Genomic DNA, 20,872 nt, shown 5'->3' on the forward strand with positions numbered 1-20,872 from the left:
CTGATCTGAGATCACTCCTCCAGCGTGATTTGCCCCACCTCTGGATCTTGTTGGCCCAGGCTATACGTCAGAACGTATTGCACCAAGGCTTGTCGGTGCTGCCACAGTCGCTGCAACATGTGCAGAGTTGAATTCCACCGGGTAGGCACATCGCATTTTAGCCGGTGAAGTGGCAGGCCCAACGACTTCTGTAGAGATGTAAGTCGCTGAGCTGCGGGATGCAAACGGCGGAAGTGAGCACACAGCGACCGTGCCCTCTGCAGAAGGCCATCTAGTCTGGGATAGTGGGCTAAAAATTGCTGGACAACCAGGTTCAACGCGTGAGCCATACAAGGCACGTGTGTGACATTGCCCCGGCGAAGGGCCGCACCCAGGTTTGCAGCATTGTCGCACACGGCCTTCCCTGGTTTCAGGTCCAGTGGAGACAACCATTCATGAAATTGGTTCTCCAGAGCTGACCACAACTCCTCAGCTGTGTGACTCACATTTCCCAGACATTTCAATGTAAAAACCGCCTGATGACGTTGAGCCCTACTGCCAGCATAGTAAGGAGGTGTGCAGGATCCCTTCTGCGCAGTTAGAAAGCTTGTGGCATGACCAGACAGGCTTTGGGTGCAGGTGGAAGACCGAGAGGAGGTTGAGGAGGCAGAAGCAGTGGAGGAACTTTGACATAAAGAGGATTGATGCACAACTCGTGAGGACGGCAAGACTTGGACAGCAGCCCCTTGTCCTGCTGTCACCATAGTTACCCAGTGCCCAGTCAGCGACATGTAACGCCCCTGTCCATGCCTACTCGTCCCAGTGTCTGTGGTGAAATGCACCCTGTCACACACACAGTTTCTCAAAGAAGTGGTGATGTTGTGTGCGACATGCTGGTGGAGCGCAGGCACACCTTTCTTTGAGAAGTAGTGCCGACTGGGCATCTGGTACTGGGGCACTGCGACGGACATAAGGTCTCGAAAATCCTCTGTGTCCACCAGGCGGAAAGGCAGCATTTCTGTAGCCAAGAGCTTGCAGATGGTGAAATTCAACCTCTTAGCTTTCTCATGGCTAGGAGGAAATGGTCTTTTACTTGTCCACATCTGAGGGACCGAGGGCTGGCTATTGTGCTTAGACGGGGTTGATAAGGGTGTCCCCGGCAAACTGCCGGTCTGTGAGGAAGATGCAGGCGGACATGTTAGGTTGCCTTGATCCAAAGGTGGTGCTATCGATGTCGGACAGCGCTCAACACCAGCTGGTGTTACCACCTCCAAAGAAAATGATGACCTGCCAATCACGCTGGCTGTTGCGGGTAAAGAGGTGGCAGGTCTGCGCCCCAAAACAGGTGTGACTGCTGTCCCCCCAGTCACAGAGGATGAAGAGGCCGCGGATGCACAAGATATGGCAGACAGTGGTTGGCCCAGCCGGCTAGGCCGCATTGTAGCACACTGAGCTTCCCACTGCAACTTATGCTTCATGTCCATGTGCCGGTTCATGCATGAAGTACTCAAACTATGTATTTTTTGGCCTCTACTTAGCTTTTGCTGACAAATGTTACAGATAACACGAGTTGGGTCATCTTTATCGATCTGAAAAAATGCCCAGGCTATGCAAGGCTTAGCACCCATGCGACCTGAAGAGCCACCACGACTTGTGGTGAGAGGCAGAGTTGTGTTTGAGGATGCAGTTGTTGACGTGCTTCCAGTACTACGTCTCTGTCCAGGAAGGCGCAACCTGACCTCGTCGTCACTAGCATCTTCCTCCACCTCCTCTGCTGACCTCATCTCTTGGCTGACTGTGGGTTGACAGTAAGTGGGATCTCCAACCTCATCATCATCACCCTGTGCTTTATCACACCCGTCGTCCTCAGAGCCAACCTGTTCCTGCCCTGACAAAAAACTAAAGTTGTCGCTCCAATCAGGTATTTGAGTCTTATCATCGTCTTCCTCATTGTCTCCATCAACAGGAGTTACAGTTTGGGAATGAGGGTCTACATTATGGTCAGAACCTTCTGCATCTGGTCCTGGATCCGACTCATAAAGATTCTGGGCATCAGTGCAGATCATTTCCTCGTCTGGATTCACAGAAGCGCTGGAGTCGACCTCTGATTCCCAGGCTATAGTATGAGTAAACAGCTCTGCAGACTCAACCATCTGTTCTACCTCATACTCAGACGGGCAGCTGGAGATTTGGGAGCTGTGAGGAAGCAAGTGCGATTGGGGTGACACCTTTGAGGATTGGAGTATTTGTGATGTTGAAGTTGATGTGGAGGAGAGCCCACTTAAAGGAGCACTTGATATCCGTTGAAGCACCTGCTGTTTTTGTGCCTCATCTGGAATTTGTAGCGATTGGCGTGGCCGTAAGAAAGGAATCTTATCACATTGTTCGCTAAAAGAAGTAGACATTTTAGTTTGGCTGGAAGATGGTCTTTCTTCTGCAGATGTTACTGTTGCTTTAACACCTACCCCACGGACACAACCTTTTTTCCCCTTCCCAACACGCCTATTCCCCTTTCCACCAGCAGCAGGCCTTTTTCCACTCATTTTGGTGGTTAACTAATTCACAACTCTGGAGTTGTTTGCACAAAAAAACAATGGATGGGAACCGAGCAGAGCTGAGTGGCCAAACTGTGGTATTAGGCCAAAACTATTGGCTGGGTTAGATGCAGAAAAAAATTATATTCAATTTGCAACCTGATGGAGGTCAGTATAGATGGACAAATAGAACAAGTCCCACACACAGCTAGAAGCCCAAATATTTTTTCAGAGGTAGATGCAGAAAAAATTTTTATTCAGTTTGCAACCTGATGGAGGTCTGTATAGATGGATTAATAGAACAAGTCCCACACACAGCTACAAGCCCAATATTTTTTCAGAGGTAGATGCAGAAAAAAAATATATTCAGTTTGCAACCTGATGGAGGTCAGTATAGATGGATTAATAGAGAAAGTCCCACACACTGCTAGAAGGCCAAATATTTTTTCAGAGCTAGATGCAGACAAAAAAATATTTTGAATTTGCAACCTGATGGAGGTCAGTATAGGTGGACTAATAGAACAAGTCCCACACACTGCTAGAAGGCCAAATATTTTTTCAGAGCTAGATGCATAAAAAAATTATATTCAGTTTGCAACCTGATGGAGGTCTGTATAGATGGATTAATAGAACAAGTCCCACACACAGCTAGAAGCCCAAATATTTTTTCAGAGGTAGATGCAGATAAAAATTATTTTTAATTTGCAACCTGATGGAGGTCAGTATAGATGGACTAATAGAGAAAGTCCCACACACTGCTAGAAGGCCAAATATTTTTTCAGAGCTAGATGCAGATAAAAATTATTTTTAATTTGCAACCTGATGGAGGTCAGTATAGATGGACTAATAGAACAAGTCCCACACACAGCTAGAAGCCCAAATATTTTTTCAGAGGTACTGTAGATGCAGATAAAAATTATTTTTAATTTGCAACCTGATGGAGGTCAGTACAGATGGACTAATAGAGAAAGTCCCACACACTGCTAGAAGGCCAAATATTTTTTCAGAGCTAGATGCAGATAAAATTATATTCAATTTGCAACCTGATGGAGGTCAGTATAGATGGACTAATAGAACAAGTCCCACACATAGCTAGAAGCCCAAATATTTTTTCAGAGGTACTGTAGATGCAGATAAAAATTATTTTTAATTTGCAACCTGATGGAGGTCAGTATAGATGGACTAATAGAGAAAGTCCCACACACTGCTAGAAGGCCAAATATTTTTTCAGAGCTAGATGCAGATAAAAATGATATTCAATTTGCAACCTGATGGAGGTCAGTATAGATGGACTAATAGAACAAGTCCCACACACAGCTAGAAGCCCAAATATTTTTTCAGAGGTACTGTAGATGCAGATAAAAATTATTTTTAATTTGCAACCTGATGGAGGTCAGTATAGATGGATTAATAGAGAAAGTCCCACACACTGCTAGAAGGCCACATATTTTTTCAGAGGTAGATGCAGAAAAAATTATATTCAGTTTGCAACCTGATGGAGGTCTGTATAGATGGATTAATAGAACAAGTCCCACACACAGCTAGAAGCCCAATATTTTTTCAGAGGTAGATGCAGAAAAAAATATATTCAGTTTGCAACCTGATGGAGGTCAGTATAGATGGACTAATACAACAAGTCCCACACACAGCTAGAAGCCCAATATTTTTTCAGAGCTAGATGCAGAAAAAAATTATATTCAATTTGCAACCTGATGGAGGTCAGTATAGATGGACTAATAGAATGATGCTATGCCCAAAAGATTTTACTTCACTAGGTGCAGTAAAAAAATTGGTATTCTAAACACAGGTGGTATATCTTGCAACACAGATAGGCTACTCCACTGACTAACACACTCTGCAATAGGCCAAAAAGGATTAGCTTTGCTAGATTTAGCCAAATGCTGTGAAAAAAACTTGCACAGCACTGGCACAGACCTGCCTGGCAAAAACTGATAGGAACTGATGTAACCTAGTCCTGAAAAGGACTCCAATTACAATTAGTCTTTACTCCCACAATCTATCTATTTAAGAGCACAGACCTGCCTGATAAAAGTCGTAGGAAATGCTGTAACCTAGTCCTTAAAAGGACTGCAATCACAACTATTCCCTACTCCCAAGCTATCTGTAGATTTGTGCGAAAATTGGCTTGAAATTAACAAGGTATAGTGCACACAGCAACAGCGGTGCCGTCTAACACGCAGCTGCAGCAGTGAGAAAATGGTGGCGATGGGGAAAATGGCTTGGTCTTATAGGGCAAGGACATGTGACATACACTGCCAATGACACATGCCCTTGCTTGTGTGAAAAAAAGCACTTCGCTCCGTGTGTGCGCTGCTGATAGGCTGACAGATTGCACCTCCCCACTGTAAATGCGGGAAAGAGAAAAAAAAATGGAGATCTTCATTGTTCCTGCAGAGATCCATCCCCTGCCCCTCCCCCCACCCCGCTGAACACTCAAACTGCGTATTAACATTAATTTTCATCATTACTGAGAAAAAATCCAGTTATGATTTTGGTGCACGAACAGTTATCGAACATAACCTCGAACAGCCGAATTTTTCTCAAATTGTTCGAGTTCGCCGAACGGCTCGAACACCGCCCAAAACAGCTCGAATTTGAGATTGGCGAACAGTTCGAGTAGAACAACGCTCATCTCTAATCTTTATGGGGCCCATAATACTGTATGGAGAACAATGTGGTGCCCATAATACTGTATGGAGGAGTATGTGTGCCCATAATACTGTAAGGAGGACTATGTGGTGCCCATTATTTTGCATGGAGGACTATATGGGGCTCATAATACTGTATGGAAGACTATGTGGTGCCCATAATACTGTATGGAGGAGTATGTGTGCCCATAATACTGTATGGAGGACTATGTGGGGCTCATAATACTGTATGGAGGACTATGTGGTGCCCATAATACTGTATGGAGGACTATGTGGTGCCCATAATACTGTATGGAGGACTATGTGGGGCTCATAATACTGTAAGGAGGACTATGTGGTGCCCATAATACTGTATGGAGGAGTATGTGTGCCCATAATACTGTAAGGAGGACTATGTGGTGCCCATTATTTTGCATGGAGGACTATATGGGGCTCATAATACTGTATGGAAGACTATGTGGTGCCCATAATACTGTATGGAGGAGTATGTGTGCCCATAATACTGTATGGAGGACTATGTGGGGCTCATAATACTGTATGGAGGACTATGTGGTGCCCATAATACTGTATGGAGGACTATGTGGTGCCCATAATACTGTATGGAGGACTATGTGGGGCTCATAATACTGTAAGGAGGACTATGTGGTGCCCATAATACTGTATGGAGGGCTATGTGGTGCCCATAATACTGTATGGAGGACTATTTGGGGCTCATAATACTGTATGTAGGACTATATAGGAGGAAAATGACTTTTGTAAAGGGCACACTGCTGAGGACAGTTTCTACTGGTAGGGTACATTTATCAATACCCTAGACCCTAGACCCTGAATCTCCCTTGCTGTATAGTATTGTAGAATTTACAATATATATCACTCATATAATGTAAGAAGTGAGTGAAATCTTTGGCATTGTACTATACCTATATTTCTTATCTGTGCATTATGAATCGTGGTATGTGTTAAACTGGCCCACTGAGACTCTTTTGTCCGGGGCCCACGAAACCTGTAGCCGGCCCTGCTAAGAGGGAACATGATATGGTGATAATATGATTAAAAATTGTTCATATAAAATCCCATGAAAAGACAAGAAGGCATTCACATTATAATGAGAAAAAAGGTTAAATCTCAATAGCAAACAATGCTTCTTTGGAAGAAAGCGAGAAATGTCATTGATTTCAAAAAGTGCTTAGATCTTTTATAGAAGCGAGTATCATAAATACCGTAGTTATATAAATGTATAAAATTCTTGTTCTGGATGTGGATACAAATGACTGACACTTGGGATCTGAAGGTAAAATCTTGCCCTTTAGGGCAGACTGGATCGTGCAGTATGAATACACCTATACCCTATTCCCATAATAATTTCCGATCTCTCGGTTGAACCTCATGGACATGTGTTTTTTTATTAACTGTCCTAACCATGTAACTATGAAACATGCAGCAACTGCCAACAAGACAGTTGGCGCTATGGTGTTAGCATAGCACACCTACATCTTTGTCTAGCACACTTCTCACTCAAACTGAAAAAGAATAGCTATGTTATTCTAATAGTGCAGATCACCATTATGATGACCATCTTATTGATGCTGGTTACATCTGTATATCTAATTTTGGCAAATTTGTTGGTTTGGCATTGATTGCCTTCTGGGAAGCATCAGATAGGCCAGCAATTATTGTTCTCCTCTCAGTAAATAGAAATGTGAATGGCTATTAATTTTGAAACTCTGAATTGATCTTGTCCAGCCTAAACATAGGCTCCGGACTTTGCAGCATTTTTGCATGAGACGTGAACCTAAGAAAGCCTACCAGAGTGTGTTAGAAGTACATAGTTAATCAAGACAAAACTTCATGATTTTTAATGCTAGACATCTAGCTAAAATGTTGATATAAAGTGCACAATGTTTAGGATCTCTTCTAGTTACAGTATGTGTACCAGATCTTTGAATACAAGTTGAAGAGCGAGGATATCCATGGCATGACTTAGGACAAATGTTATTCTCTGGAAATAAATAATAAAGGAACTTTTTAATGGCTACACATAGATCTTGAAACCCAAACAAGAAAAATAAGGAAAAATTGTGGGGCAGTATACAAAAATACTAAATCATTGATGTAAAGGAAAGTTGACAAAACAGCACTAGGTTACATATATCTGCTTCAAAATGAAGCCATATTGAGTGTATCAGCTTTACAGACAGTTCACTTGTCAGATTCATGGGAACTATTGATCCAGGTTAATTAAAATCTATGTTCGTTGACAGGAACTAACACAAAACATGGCCTGCGATGCAAAGCCTGCAAAATGAGCATTCATCACAAATGTACAGAAACAATTGGTTCACAGCGCTGCATGGGAAAACTGGTAAGTCAACAAATGTACTCTGACTTAGACTATTTCTGTGAATATAAAATAGCTCAAATTATCCTTATCTTTCATGAAAACACTGTAACCAGGCTATAAATCTCAGCACAACTGTGGAACTAATTAGCTGTAACAGGAGACATTTAAAAAAATGAGATGCAAAATGTGTTACACAAAATACAGCAAAATCTGTATGCCTATATTTCATGAAATTGCTCACTTTAGATGACTGTATAATTATAACATTGATAACCCATTATAGACAGGCCTAATTTGGCCTTAATAATCAACAGTTTATTTATTTTCATTTATTTTAACATAGCATTCAGGAGTCATAATATTTTTATGTTTTTCATTGTCATAGCTGTATCAGGGCTTACTTGCAGGACATATTGTATTTCCCTATGACACCATTTTTGGGTATATATGGTACATGCTGTAAAACAAATCATTTTTATTAGGTAATAAGTGGAAAATGTAGTTTTCTTTGGTACCATTTTGGGGTACATATTTAAATTTGGTAAATTTAATTGACACTAAGAGTTCAAATAATGAAGAAAAAAAGTAATTCTGGATTTTATTTTAATTTTTAAGCACCAATCATTATTAAGTATAATTGATATGCTAAATTTATCCTTCAAGACAATAAGATAATGACAATCCCATGTTGTATATTTTTTATGCTTTCTTTAAAAAATAAATAAATGAATAAATATATATATATAGTACAGACCAAAAGTTTGGACACAACTTCTCATTTAAAGATTTTTCTGTATTTTCATGACTTTGAAAATTGTACATTCACACTGAAGGCATCAAAACTATGAATTAACACATGTGGAATTATATACTTAACAAAAAGTGTGAAACAACTGAAAATATGTCTTATAATCTAGATTCTTTAAAGTAGCCACCTTTTGCTTTGATGACTGCTTTGCACACTCTTGGCATTCTCTTGATGAGCTTCAAGAGGTAGTCACTGGAAATGGTTTTCACTTCACAGGTGTGCCCTGTCAGGTTTAATAAGTGGGATTTTTTGCCTTATAAATAGGGTTGGGACCATCAGTTGTGTTGTGCAGAAGTCAGGTGGATACACAGCTGATAGTCCTACTGAATAGACTGTTAGAATTTGTATTATGGCAAGAAAAAAGCAGCTAAGTAAAGACAAACGAGTGGCCATCATTACTTTAAGAAATGAAGGTCAGTCAGTCCGAAAAATTGGGCAAACTTTGAAAGTGTCCCCAAGTGCAGTTGCAAAAACCATCAAGCGCTACAAAGAAACTGGCTCACATGAGGACCGCCCCAGGAAAGGAAGACCAAGAGTCACCTCTGCTTCTGAGGATAAGTTTATCAGAGTCACCAGCCTCAGAAATCGAAGGTTAACAGCAGCTCAGATTAGAGACCAGGTCAATGCCACACAGAGTTCTAGCAGCAGACACATCTCTACAACAACTATTAAGAGGAGACTTTGTGCAGCAGGCCTTCATGGTAAAATAGCTGCTAGGAAACCACTGCTAAGGACAGGCAACAAGAAGAAGAGACTTGTTTGGGCTAAAGAACACAAGGAATGGACATTAGACCAGTGGAAATCTGTGCTTTGGTCTGATGAGTCCAAATTTGAGATCTTTGGTTCCAACTACCGTGTTTTTGTGCGACGCAGAAAAGGTGAACGGATGAACTCTACATACCTTGTTCCCACCGTGAAGCATGGAGGAGGTGTGATGGTGTGGGGGTGCTCTGCTGGTGACACTGTTGGGGATTTATTCAAAATTGAAGGCATACTGAACCAGCATGGCTACCACAGCATCTTTCAGCGGCATGCTATTCCATCCGGTTTGTGTTTAGTTGGACCATCATTTATTTTTCAACAGGACAATGACCCCAAAGACACCTCCAGGCTGTGTAAGGGCTATTTGACCAAGAATGAGAGTTATGAGGTGCTACGCCAGATGACCTGGCCTCCACAGTCACAAGACTTGAACCCAATCGAGATGGTTTGGGGTGAGCTGGACTGCAGAGTGAAGGCAAAAGGGTCAACAAGTGCTAAGCATCTCTGGGAACTCCTTCAAGATTGGTGGAAGACCATTTCCGGTGACTACCTCTTGAAGCTCATCAAGAGAATGCCAAGAGTGTGCAAAGCAGTCATCAAAGCAAAAGGTGGCTACTTTGAAGAACCTAGAATATAAGACATATTTTCAGTTGTTTCACACTTTTTTGTTAAGTATATAATTCCACATGTGTTAATTCATAGTCTTGATGCCTTCAGTGTGAATGTACAATTTTCATAGTCATGAAAATACAGAAAAATCTTTAAATGAGAAGGTGTGTCCAAACTTTTGGTCTGTACTGTATATATACATACATATATATATATATATATATATATATATATGTATACAACCCCTGGCAAAAATTATGGAATCACCGGGCTCGGAGGATGTTCATTCAGAGTTTAATGTTGTTGAAAAAAAGCAGATCACAGACATGGCACAAAACTAAAGTCATTTCAAAGGGCAACTTTAGGACTTTAAGAAACACTAAAAGAAATCAAGATAAAAAATGTGCTACTCAGTAAGGGTAATTTTTTTCAGACCAAGCAGAGGGAAAAAGTTATGGAGTCACTCAATTCTGAGGAAAAAATTATGGAATCATGAAAAACAAACACACAAATGAGCCTTGTCATGGACCATTTTCTTCAACTTCCACCAAAGATTTTCAATTGGATTGAGATCCGGACTATTTTCAGGCCATGACATTGACCTTATGTGTCTTCTTTCAAGGAATGTTTTCACAGTTTTGCTCTATGGCATGATGCATTATCATATTGAAAAATGATGTCATCATCCACAAACATCCTTTCAATTGATGGGATAAGAAAACTGTCCAAAATATCAATGTAAACTTGGGCATTTATTGAAGTTGTAATGACAGCCATCTCCCCAGTTACCTAACATGCAGCCCCATATCATCAATGACTGTGGAAATTTTGCATGTTCTCTTCATGCAGTCATCTTTATAAATCTCATTGGAACGGCACCAAACAAAAGTTTCAGCATCATCATCTTGCCCAATGCACATTCGCGATTCATCACTGAATATGACTTTCACCAATCATCCACATTCCACGATTGCTTTTCCTTATCCCATTGTAACCTTGTTTTTTTCTGTTTAGGTGTTAATGATGGCTAATGTTTAGCTTTTCTGTATGTTAATCCCATTTCTTTTAGACGGTTTCTTACAGTTCGGTCACAGACACTGACTCCAGTTTCCTCCCATTCGTTCCTCATTTGTTTTGTTGTGCATTTCCTGTTTTGGAGACATATTGCTTTAAGTTTCCGGTCTTGACGCTTTGATGTCTTCCTTGGTCTACCAGTATGTTTGTCTTTAACAACCTTGCCATGTTGTTTGTATCTGGTCCTGATTTCAGACACAGCTGACTGTGAACAACGAACATCTTTTGCAACATTGCGTAATGATTTACCTTCTTCTAAGAGTTTGATAATCCTCTCCTTTGTTTCAATTGACATCTCTCATGTTGGAGCCATGATTCATGTCAGTCCACTTGGTGCAACAACTCTCCAAGGTGTGATCACTCCTTTTTAGATGCAGACTAACGAGTAGATCTAATTTGATGCAGGTGTTAGTTTTGGAAATGAAAATTTACAGGGTGATTCCATAATTTTTTCCTCAGAATTGAGTGATTCCACAATTTTTTCCCTCTGATTGGTCTGAAAAAAATTACCCTTCCTGAGTACCACATTTTTAATCTTCAGTGGTTAAAACACTGGCGTCTCCAGTGTTTTAACTGGACGGCGTTGTTCACATGTTGATGCGGTGAGTCAATCCTGATTCTTTTGATTCCATACACCTGTATCTATTAAGTAATTTATCATGGATTGAGCTATATCATGTAAACAAACAATGTGTATGTATTTTCATGAATCAAAAAAAGCTTTATATAATGTGATTTATCTATGTATATGCATTGTATGTTTTTATGCACTTTGCACATTGCACTTTTTGCACTTTATAATGTAATTGTCCTTTAAATGGATGACCTGATATATACCTCACCTGTATACTCTGCACTTTGCTTGAAAAAAGGCTATATTCAGCCGAAACGTTGCCACAGCTCTTGCTGAGCTAATAAATCATCTATTTTTGGAGTGCTGTTTCTACTATTTTTTTCATATGTAAGAAGGTTTGGTATTTACCTGACGACGGGCACCCACCCATTTACAAGTGGTTTGCTTGTGCTGCTCTTTTTCTTTTTTTTCTCTCTCTCTCTCTCTCTCTATATATATATATATATATATATATATATATATACACATACATATACAGTTGTGCTCAAAAGTTTACATATCCCAGCCAAATTTTTGCTTTCTTGGCCTTGTTTCAGAGAATATGAACGATAACCAAAAACCTTTTTCTCCACTCATGGTTATCGGTTGGGTGGAGCCATTTATTGTCAGCCTACTGTGTTTTCTCTTTTTAAATCTTAATGACAACCTAAAACATCCAAATTACCCTGATCAAAAGTTCACATAACCCAGTTCTTAATGCCATATATTCATCCTCTAACATCAATGACAGCTTGAAGTCTTTTGGGGTAGTTGTGGATGAGGTTCTTTATTTTCTCAGATGGTAAAGCTGCCCATTCTTCTTGGCAAAAAGCCTCCAGTTTCTGTAAATTCCTGGGCTGTCTAGCATGAACTGCGTGCTTGAGATATCCCCAGAGTGGCTCAATGATATTGAGGTCAGGAGACTGAGATGGCCACGCCAGAAATTTCACTTTGTTCTGCTGTAGTCAATGACAGGTCGATTTGGCTTGTGTTTTGGATTGTTGTCATGTTGGAACATCCAAGAACGTCCCATGCTCAGCTTCCAGGCTGATGAGTGCAAATTTGCCTCCAGTATTTGCTGATAACATGCTGCATTCATCTTTCCTTCAACTTATACCAAGTTTCCTGTGCCTTTGTAGCTCACACATCCCCAAAACATCAGCGATCCACCTCCATGCTTTACTGTAGGAATGGTGTTCTTTTCATCATAGGCCTCATAGGCCTTGTTGACCTCTCTCCAAATGTAACGTTTATGGCTGTGGCCAAAAAGTTCAATCTTGGTCTCATCACTCCAAATTAACTTGTTCCAGAAGTTTAGAGGCTTGTCTCTGTGCTGTTTGCCATATTGTAGGCGAGATACTTTGTGGCATTTGTGCAGTAATGGCTTTCTTCTGGCTACTCGACCATGCAGCCCATTTTTCTTCAAGTGACTCCTTATTGGGCATCTTGAAACAGCCACACCGCTAGTTTTCAGAGAGTCCTGAATTTCAGCTGATGTTATTTGTGGGTTTCTCTTTGCACCCCGAACAATTTTCCTGGCAGTTGTGTCTGAAATTTTTGTTGGTCTACCTGACCGTGGTTTGGTTTTTACAGAACCCCTGATTTGTTAATCACAGTTTGAATGCTGGTGACTGGCATTATCAATTCCTTGGATATTTTTTCTATCCCTTTTCTGTGTTATACAGTTCAACTAAATTTTCCCATAGATCCGTTGAGAATTCTTTGGCTTTCCCCATGACTCACAATCCAGAAGCATCAGTGGCTGGATGAAAGATGCAAGAGTCTGTCTGGATCCCCAAAACTTATTCAGCTTTTATGCATACACACTGATTACAAGCAAACAGGTCACAGGTGAGGATGTTACCTTTAGTAGCCATTCAAACCCATTTGTGTCAAATTCTGTGCATGTTATCAGGACAGAATCACCAGGGTATGTGAACTGTTGATCAGGGTCATTTGGATGTTTTGAGTTGTCATTCAGATTTAAAAAGAGAAAACACAGTAGTTTGACAATAAATGGCTTCACCCAACCAATAGCCATGAGTGGATAAAAAGTTTTTTGGTTATCAATCATATTCTCTGAAACAAGGCCAAGAAAAATTCTGCCGGGGTATGTAAACTTTTGAACACAACTGTAGATATATACACTGTGGGGAAAATAAGCATTTGATGCACTGCCCCTTTTGCAAGTTTTCCCACCTGGAGAGGTCTGTAATTTTTATCGTAGGTACACTTCTACTGTGAGAGACAGAATCTAAAATAAAAAACAAAAAATCACATTGTATGATTTTTAAATAATTAAATTGATTTCATGAAATAAATATTTGATCACCTACCAAGCAGCTAGAATTCTGGTTCTCACAGACCTGTTCGTTTTTCCTTAAGAAGCCCTCCTACTCTGCATTCATTACCTGTATTAATTGCACCTGTTAGAACTTATTACCTGTATAAAAGACACCTATCCATACACTCAATCAAACACACTCCAACCTCTCCCCCATGGCCAAGACCAAAGAGCTGTCTAAGGACATCAGGGACAAAATTGGAGATCTGCACAATGTTAGGATGGGCTACAGGACAATAGGCAAGTTTATTGAGAAGGCAACAACTGTTGGCACAATTATTAGAAAATGGAAGAAACAGAAGATGATTGTAAATCTTACTCGATCTGGGGTTCCATGCAAGATTTTGCCTCTTGGGTTATGGATGATTCTGAGAAAGGTCAGGAATCATCCCAAAACTACACAGGAGGACCTGATCAATGACCTGAAGACAGCTGGGACCACAGTCTTAAACATTACCATTAGTAACACACTACGCTGCCATTGAATAAAATCCTGCCGAACAAACAAGATCCCCCTGCTCACGCCAGCATATGTCTCGGCCCATTTGAAGTTCGCCAATGATCATCTGGATGATCCAGAGGAGGCATGGGAAAAGGTCATGTGGTCAGATGAGACCAAAATCAAACTTTTTGGTATCAAATCTACTCGCCGTGTTTCGAGGAAGAAGAAGTAGGAGTGCAACCCCAAGAACACCATCTCAACCAGGAAGCATCGTAGGGGAAACATCATATTTTGGGGGTGCTTTTTGTGAAAAGTGGACAGGATGACCGCACCGTATTGGGGGTCATGTATCGCGATATTTTGGACAACAACCTCCTTCCCTCAGTAAGAGCACTGAAGATGGGTCGTGTCAGGGTTTTCCAGCATGACAATGACTCGAAACACACAGCCAGGGCAACTAAGGAGTGACTCCGTTAGAAGCATTGTAAAGTCATGAAGTGGCCGAGCCAGCCTTCAGACCTGGAGCCAATAGAAAATCTTTGGAGGGAGATGAAACTCAATGTTGCCCAGAGACAGCCCCAAAACCTGAAAGATCTGGAGAATATCTGTATGGAGGAGAGGGCCAAACTCCCTGATGCGGTGTGTGCAAACTTGGTCAAGAATAGTGTTGAGCCACACCCGTAGTGTTCGAGTTCGGTTCGGTTCGTCGAACACCCGTGTGTTCGCCGAACTGTTCGTCGAACTGTTCGTCGAACACCTTCGAACACCGTTAAAACCAATGGCAGGCAAACAAAAACACATAGAAACACATAGAAAACACCTTCAAAGGTGTCCAAAAGCTGACAAACTGCTCAGAAGACACAACTAACACATGGAAAAGTGACAAGTACATATAGTCATGCGAAAAGAAAAGAGGTGGAGGAGTAAAAGGAGGGGGAGACACAGATATAGGCATGTCATGCCCTTCTAAAATCCAAAAAGTGAGAAGCCGACACGTTCAGTCCGCTCCTGCCCGTGCCACCTCCGTGTCGCCGGGTTTGTGCCAGAGCCGCGGTGAACCCTGACGGCCAGCCCCCCTCTCCCAATACTGGTGCCTGTCCGCTGGTGGGTCGAGCGAGCCCCCCTGTGGTGGAGGCAGCTCTAAGCTTTTCAATTTAAATTGTCTCTCTAATTTGAATAAATACACTTTAAATCCATTTACAAGGATCTATTGGAGGGCAAGTCTCATGCCAGCAGCCGCGTAATTCCAGCTCCAGTAGCGTCCACTAAAGCTGCTGCAGTTAAAAAGCTTTTATAAGGATCGAGCTCGGCTGTCCACCGCAAGGCATCCTACTGCCAGTCCGAGCCCCTATGCCTTGGGGTGCCTCCTGATGCTCTTCACTGAGTATCCCGTGGTCCCGAAGCATTTCCTTTGAAAAAATGAAGTGTCCAAACTACAGGTGGTGTAGCTTGCTTAACAGCCGGGATAATCCGCTGACTAGCAGACCCTGCTACTAGGCACAAAGTATTTCATGGGCTAGATGCAGTTAAAAATTTGTAATTAGATACTCTCGTTGGATGCTGAGAAAGCATTCCATAGAGTCTCCTGGCACGCCATATATGATTCTCTTAAAAAGCTTGGGGTAGGGGTCTAGGGGACCCTTTTATAGCCAAAATCACGGCCCTGTATCGCAATACGTCACCTAGGCTGAAGATAAATGGAACTGTAGCACCCTGAGGGCTTGATTGCTACAGAGGTATTGCACCTCACCCAGAGGTGTGATATCTCACTCTCAGGTAAGGATGTAGTGTGGATCAGGACCCGACACCTGCATGCATTACACCACATTGCCGTGGGGCAGGGCGACCAATATGCCCCTGAGATGGGCACGACAGTCCCTGTCCCTGGCTGGAGTGGGGGGAGGGAACACTGAGGAAGGGGAACCCTGTAGTGCAGGAGCAGGGAGGAAGCAGTTCCTGGGTGCATTGAGAAGGGAGTATAAAAGGTGGGCAACATCTTAGTTCAGTGCAGAGAAGTCTGAGCAGAAGTGGCAGGGAGCAGGGGCTCTGCATGAGCTCTGCTCCGGAGGCGGGCCTAGTAACAGAGGCCCAGGCCTGGAAGAGGGAGAAGGAAGGAAGAGGAGCGGAGAAGGCTCCAGGAACGAGGAACGAAGGGATCTCAGGGGTGCGGACGGGCGAGTCGCCACCGCACGCCCGAATCCACCTGCGTGGAGGGGTCAGGCCAAAGGGGGAGACCGGTCCCCGAAACTAGTGGAGGCAGGAAACGACCCTCAGCTAGAAACAGGAGGCTGTGACATTTTATGTGGCGCAGCCCCTCGCTACACCCGCTAGGAAGGCAGCACATAGGGTCAGGGAAACTGGCGCCAAGTTTACCAAGAGGAGGCCCGAGGCAGCCGGACAGAAGGGTTGGTAAGAAAGGCCAGACAAAGGACACACAAAGGGGGTCCTGTGAAGCACTCCAAAGTTATCTGGGAGTTGTCTGAGCCCCTCACCTGGTGAGCACAGTACGACGTGGGCAGCCGTTACCTGCAGACGTGGTCTGGATAATAAGAACTGTGAGTAAAGGCCCTGGACTGCATCACTGACTCCGTGTCATTACTGCTGCTGCTCTGCACCATCACCCCCATCCTCCGCATACACTGCCCTGAGGCTATACTCCTCCCGTGGGGAGTTATGCTACGCTCTGCTGCACCCACAACACCAGCCTCAGCGGTCTGCCCTGCAGCAGCGGTTCACTCTGACCGCAATCCACGGGTGGCGTAGTCGGACATTTAAACATCAAAACCACATAAATAGTTCCGCCACTGGTTTGACCGCCCTGAGCCACGGAACCGGGTTGCCGCCACGGAGACTACAACCACCAGCATCCACCAAAAAGGGTCCGGCTCCGGGTGTCCCAAGGCCCAGGGGGCGCGTCAGAACATTTTCATCACCTTTCACAATCACCAATGGGACAAGGCAGGGATGTTCTCTGTCCCCTCTCTTATACATCCTAGTGACGGAGCACCTGCTCTCATCAATTCGCCATAACCCCAATATTAGGTGGATTGAGGTGTGAGGCACCGAGTACAAGTGCTCTCTATTTGCTGATGATGTCCTAGTATATATCACTCAATCACATATATCCATCCATGCTGTTATGGCTGAAATAGATCGCTTTGTTACATGGTCAAATTTTAAAATCAATGCAGCGAAGTCTGAGGCCCTCGATGTCTCCCTCCCCAAATCCATATAGGATTCCATCCAGTCCAACTTTCCCTTTGCCTGGCCCTCACAGGGTATCAAATACTTAGGAATTCCTATTCATAGAGACCTCTCCCATCTATGTTATCTTAATTTTGGGCCCTTTATTGAACAACTCCATACAGACCACGGTTGGCAAGTTAGAACTGTAAGATTCACTACGTGAACCACTGGTGTTTTGTGGAAAAGCACATGTACACTGTGTTCCAAATTATTATGCAAAAAGTGTTTAGGAGTGATAAGGGAAGAATTTGTTTGTTTGTCAGTTAAACTCATTGATGGTGATGTGTGTCAGGGCTCTTTATATCACTGTAAGCAATTGCAGACACCTGTGCTAATTAGTTTGGCAGGTGTGTCCAATGAAAGGCAAGACTACTTAAGAAGGCTGTCTCACATTATTAAGCAGCCTACATTTTCTGCCAAAATGGGAAAGAAAAAGGATGTGTCGGCTGCTGAGAAGCAACAAATTGTGGAGTGTTTAGGTCAAGGCATGACTACAATCAACATTGTGCGATGATCAGGATGAAGTGTCTTGGCAATCAAGAAGTATGTAGCTGATTCACAGTACACACGTGTGCGTGCTGATAAGGGCAAATTGAGGACTCTTTCCTACAGGCAATTACGTCAGGTTGAAAGAGCAGCGGCAAAAAAGCCTTGTCATAGCAGCAGACAAGTTTTTGAAGCTGCTTGTGCCTCCAACGTCCCCCGAACAACAAGATGCAGGGTCCTTCAGAGGTTTGCAGCTGTGCATACGCCATCCTGTCGACCTCCTCTATCCACTTCACACAAGCAGAAACGGCTCCAGTGGGCCAAACATTACATGAAGACTGATTTCAAAACTGTTTTGTTCACGGATGAGTGCCGTGCAGCGCTCGATGGTCCAGATGGATGGAGTGGAGGATGGCTGGTTGATGGACACCCCACGCAAACACGGCTACAGCGCCAACAAGGAGGAGGTGGAGTAATGTTTTGGGCTGGAATCATGGGGAGAGAGATTGTCGGCCCCTTTAGGATCCCTGAAGGCGCTAAAGATGAACTCCATAATGTATGTGGATTTTCTCAAACAGCACTTCCTGTCATGGTTCAAGAAGAAGAACCGTGTACTTCACAGCAAGATCATTTTTCTGCATGATAATGCACCATCTCATGCTGCACATAAAACATCTGCATCTCTGGCTGATATGGGCATAAAAGGGGACAAACTTATGGTGTGACACCCATGCTCCCCTGACCTCTACCCCATTCACAACCTTTGGAGCATCATTAAAAGGAGTGTCTATGATGGCGGGAGGCAGTTCACATCTAAGCAACAGCTCTGGGAGGGTATTCTGTCCTCATGCAAAACAATTGAAGCAGAAACCATCCAAAACCTGACAAATTCAATGGACGAGAGAGTTCAGAAGCTCCTTTCGAACAAGGGGTCCTATGTGAAAATGTAACATCACCTAGAATAAAGTTTTGAGTTGAAAACTGTTTGATTTCAGTTTCTAACAACCTGCTAATGCTTATAATTTCAAAAATGACCATTTTTTTGGTCTTTATTAAAATGAAAAGGTTGATCGAAAAGTTTGGGGGATCTAAGAGTGTGGCAACCCAGTAGTCATGATTACTTCGAATTCTGACAATATGAGGGTCATGCTGCAGGTAGTGCAGCAAGAAGGCACTTATGTGTCTTGCGCATCTCGGAGCCCCAAAATTATTTTCCGGGCTAGATGCAGCTAAAAATTATTATTAATTTTAAATCTGGTGAAGCTTTAGTATAGATGGCCTAATAGAATCAGTGCTGCACACTGCTACAAAGCCCAAATTATTTTCCAGTCAAGATACAGATAAACATGATTAGTAATTTTAAATCTGGTGGAGCTTATTATAGATGGCCTAATAGAATCAGTGCTGCACACTGCTACAAAGCCCAAATTATTTTCCAGCCAAGATACAGATAAACATGATTAGTAATTTGAAAGCTTAAAACGGTTGATAGGGTGATTTTAACCAATCATCAAGCTTTTACTCTCCCCAGGATGACACAGGGGTAGAAAAGTCGTTTCGGATCCATGATTTGTTCATCTTTATGAACGTGAGTCTGTCTACATTATCAGTGGAGAGCCGCGTGCGCTTATCTGTCAGCACACCACCAGTAGCGCTGAACACACGTTCAGACAGAACGTTGGCTGCGGGGCATGACAAGATCTCCAAGGCGTAAGTGGCTAGCTCCGGCCATTTATCCAGATTGGAAGCCCAAAAAGAGCAAGGGTCCAGTGACACAGTCGTGGCTTCAATGTTTACTTGGAGATACTCCTGTACCATCGTCTCTAGGCGTTGACTATGTGTCAGACTTCTTGTCTCCTGTGGCCTTGCAAAGGATGGGCTAAAAAAGTGGTGAAATGATTCCGCAAAATTGATGTTACCAGCAGATACTGTGGTTCTGTTACGGTTTGAGTGCTGAACACTTGACGGTCCCACGGTTGGCAAGTTGGAACTGTGAGATTCACTACGTGCACCACTGGTATTTTGTGGAAAAGCACATGTAAGGTTCTGCAAGAGTCTCTGCTGATACTCCTGCATGCGTGCATCCCTTTCTATGGCAGGAATAATTTCTGCAAATTTACTTTTGTACCGGGGATCTAACAGTGTGGCAACCCAGTAGTCAGGATTATTTCTAATTCTCACAATTCGAGGGTCATGTTGCAGGTAGTGCAGCAAGACGGCACTCATGTGTGTTGCGCATCCAGGAGCACCAAGTCCCTGTTGTGTTGGTGGCGAGGTAACAATCATGCTTCCTTCCTCTGTCCTCTCCCCCCAACCTCGCACAACAGAAATGTGATCAAGGTCTCCCTCATCTGATGAGTCTTCCATCAGTTCGTCCTCCACTTCTTCCTGGGCTCCTGCACCTTCCTCACTAGTTTGGCTGCTACCATGCGCCCTGGTAAAACCATCTCCCCCACCCTCACATGCCTGCCGCCTTGGTGCTGCCGACCGTCTGGACCTTGCAGATGTTAGCCCTTCCGCATACAACTCCTCCTCCTCTACTTCCTCCACCTCCTCTTGTGCCACCACCTGACTCCGAATTCTGTTTAACATGTGCTCCAGCATGTAAATCACCGGAATAGTCATGCTGACAATGGCATCGTCAGCACTAAACATCTTCGTCGCCATTTCAAAACTGTGCAGAAGGGTGCATAGGTCCCTGATCTGAGACCACTCCTCCAGCGTGATTTGCCCCACCTCTGGATCTCGTTGGCCCAGGCTATACGTCAGAACGTATTGCACCAGGGCTTGTCGGTGCTGCCACAGTCGCTGGAACATGTGCAGAGTTGAATTCCACCGGGTAGGCACATCGCATTTTAGCCGGTGAAGTGGCAGGCCCAACGACTTCTGTAGAGATGTAAGTCGCTGAGCTGCGGGATGCGAACGGCGAAAGTGAGCACACAGCGACCGTGCCCTCTGCAGAAGG

General features: G+C 43.3%; 1 protein-coding gene across 1 annotated transcript in view; it reads left to right on the forward strand.

Annotated features, from left to right (window-relative positions):
• The window catches only part of STAC (SH3 and cysteine rich domain), a 474,096-nt gene that overhangs the window by 309,378 nt on the left and 143,846 nt on the right, over positions 1-20,872 (forward strand). The window contains exon 3 of the mRNA XM_073678295.1: positions 7,444-7,544. Within this exon, the coding sequence (XP_073534396.1) occupies positions 7,444-7,544 (101 nt within the window). The remainder of the gene's footprint in view (positions 1-7,443; positions 7,545-20,872) is intronic.

This window comes from Phyllobates terribilis, unplaced genomic scaffold, assembly GCF_046119375.1.
Source record: "Phyllobates terribilis strain yellow unplaced genomic scaffold, ASM4611937v1 Scaffold_4__5_contigs__length_816908805, whole genome shotgun sequence".
Classification (NCBI taxonomy): domain Eukaryota; kingdom Metazoa; phylum Chordata; class Amphibia; order Anura; family Dendrobatidae; genus Phyllobates; species Phyllobates terribilis.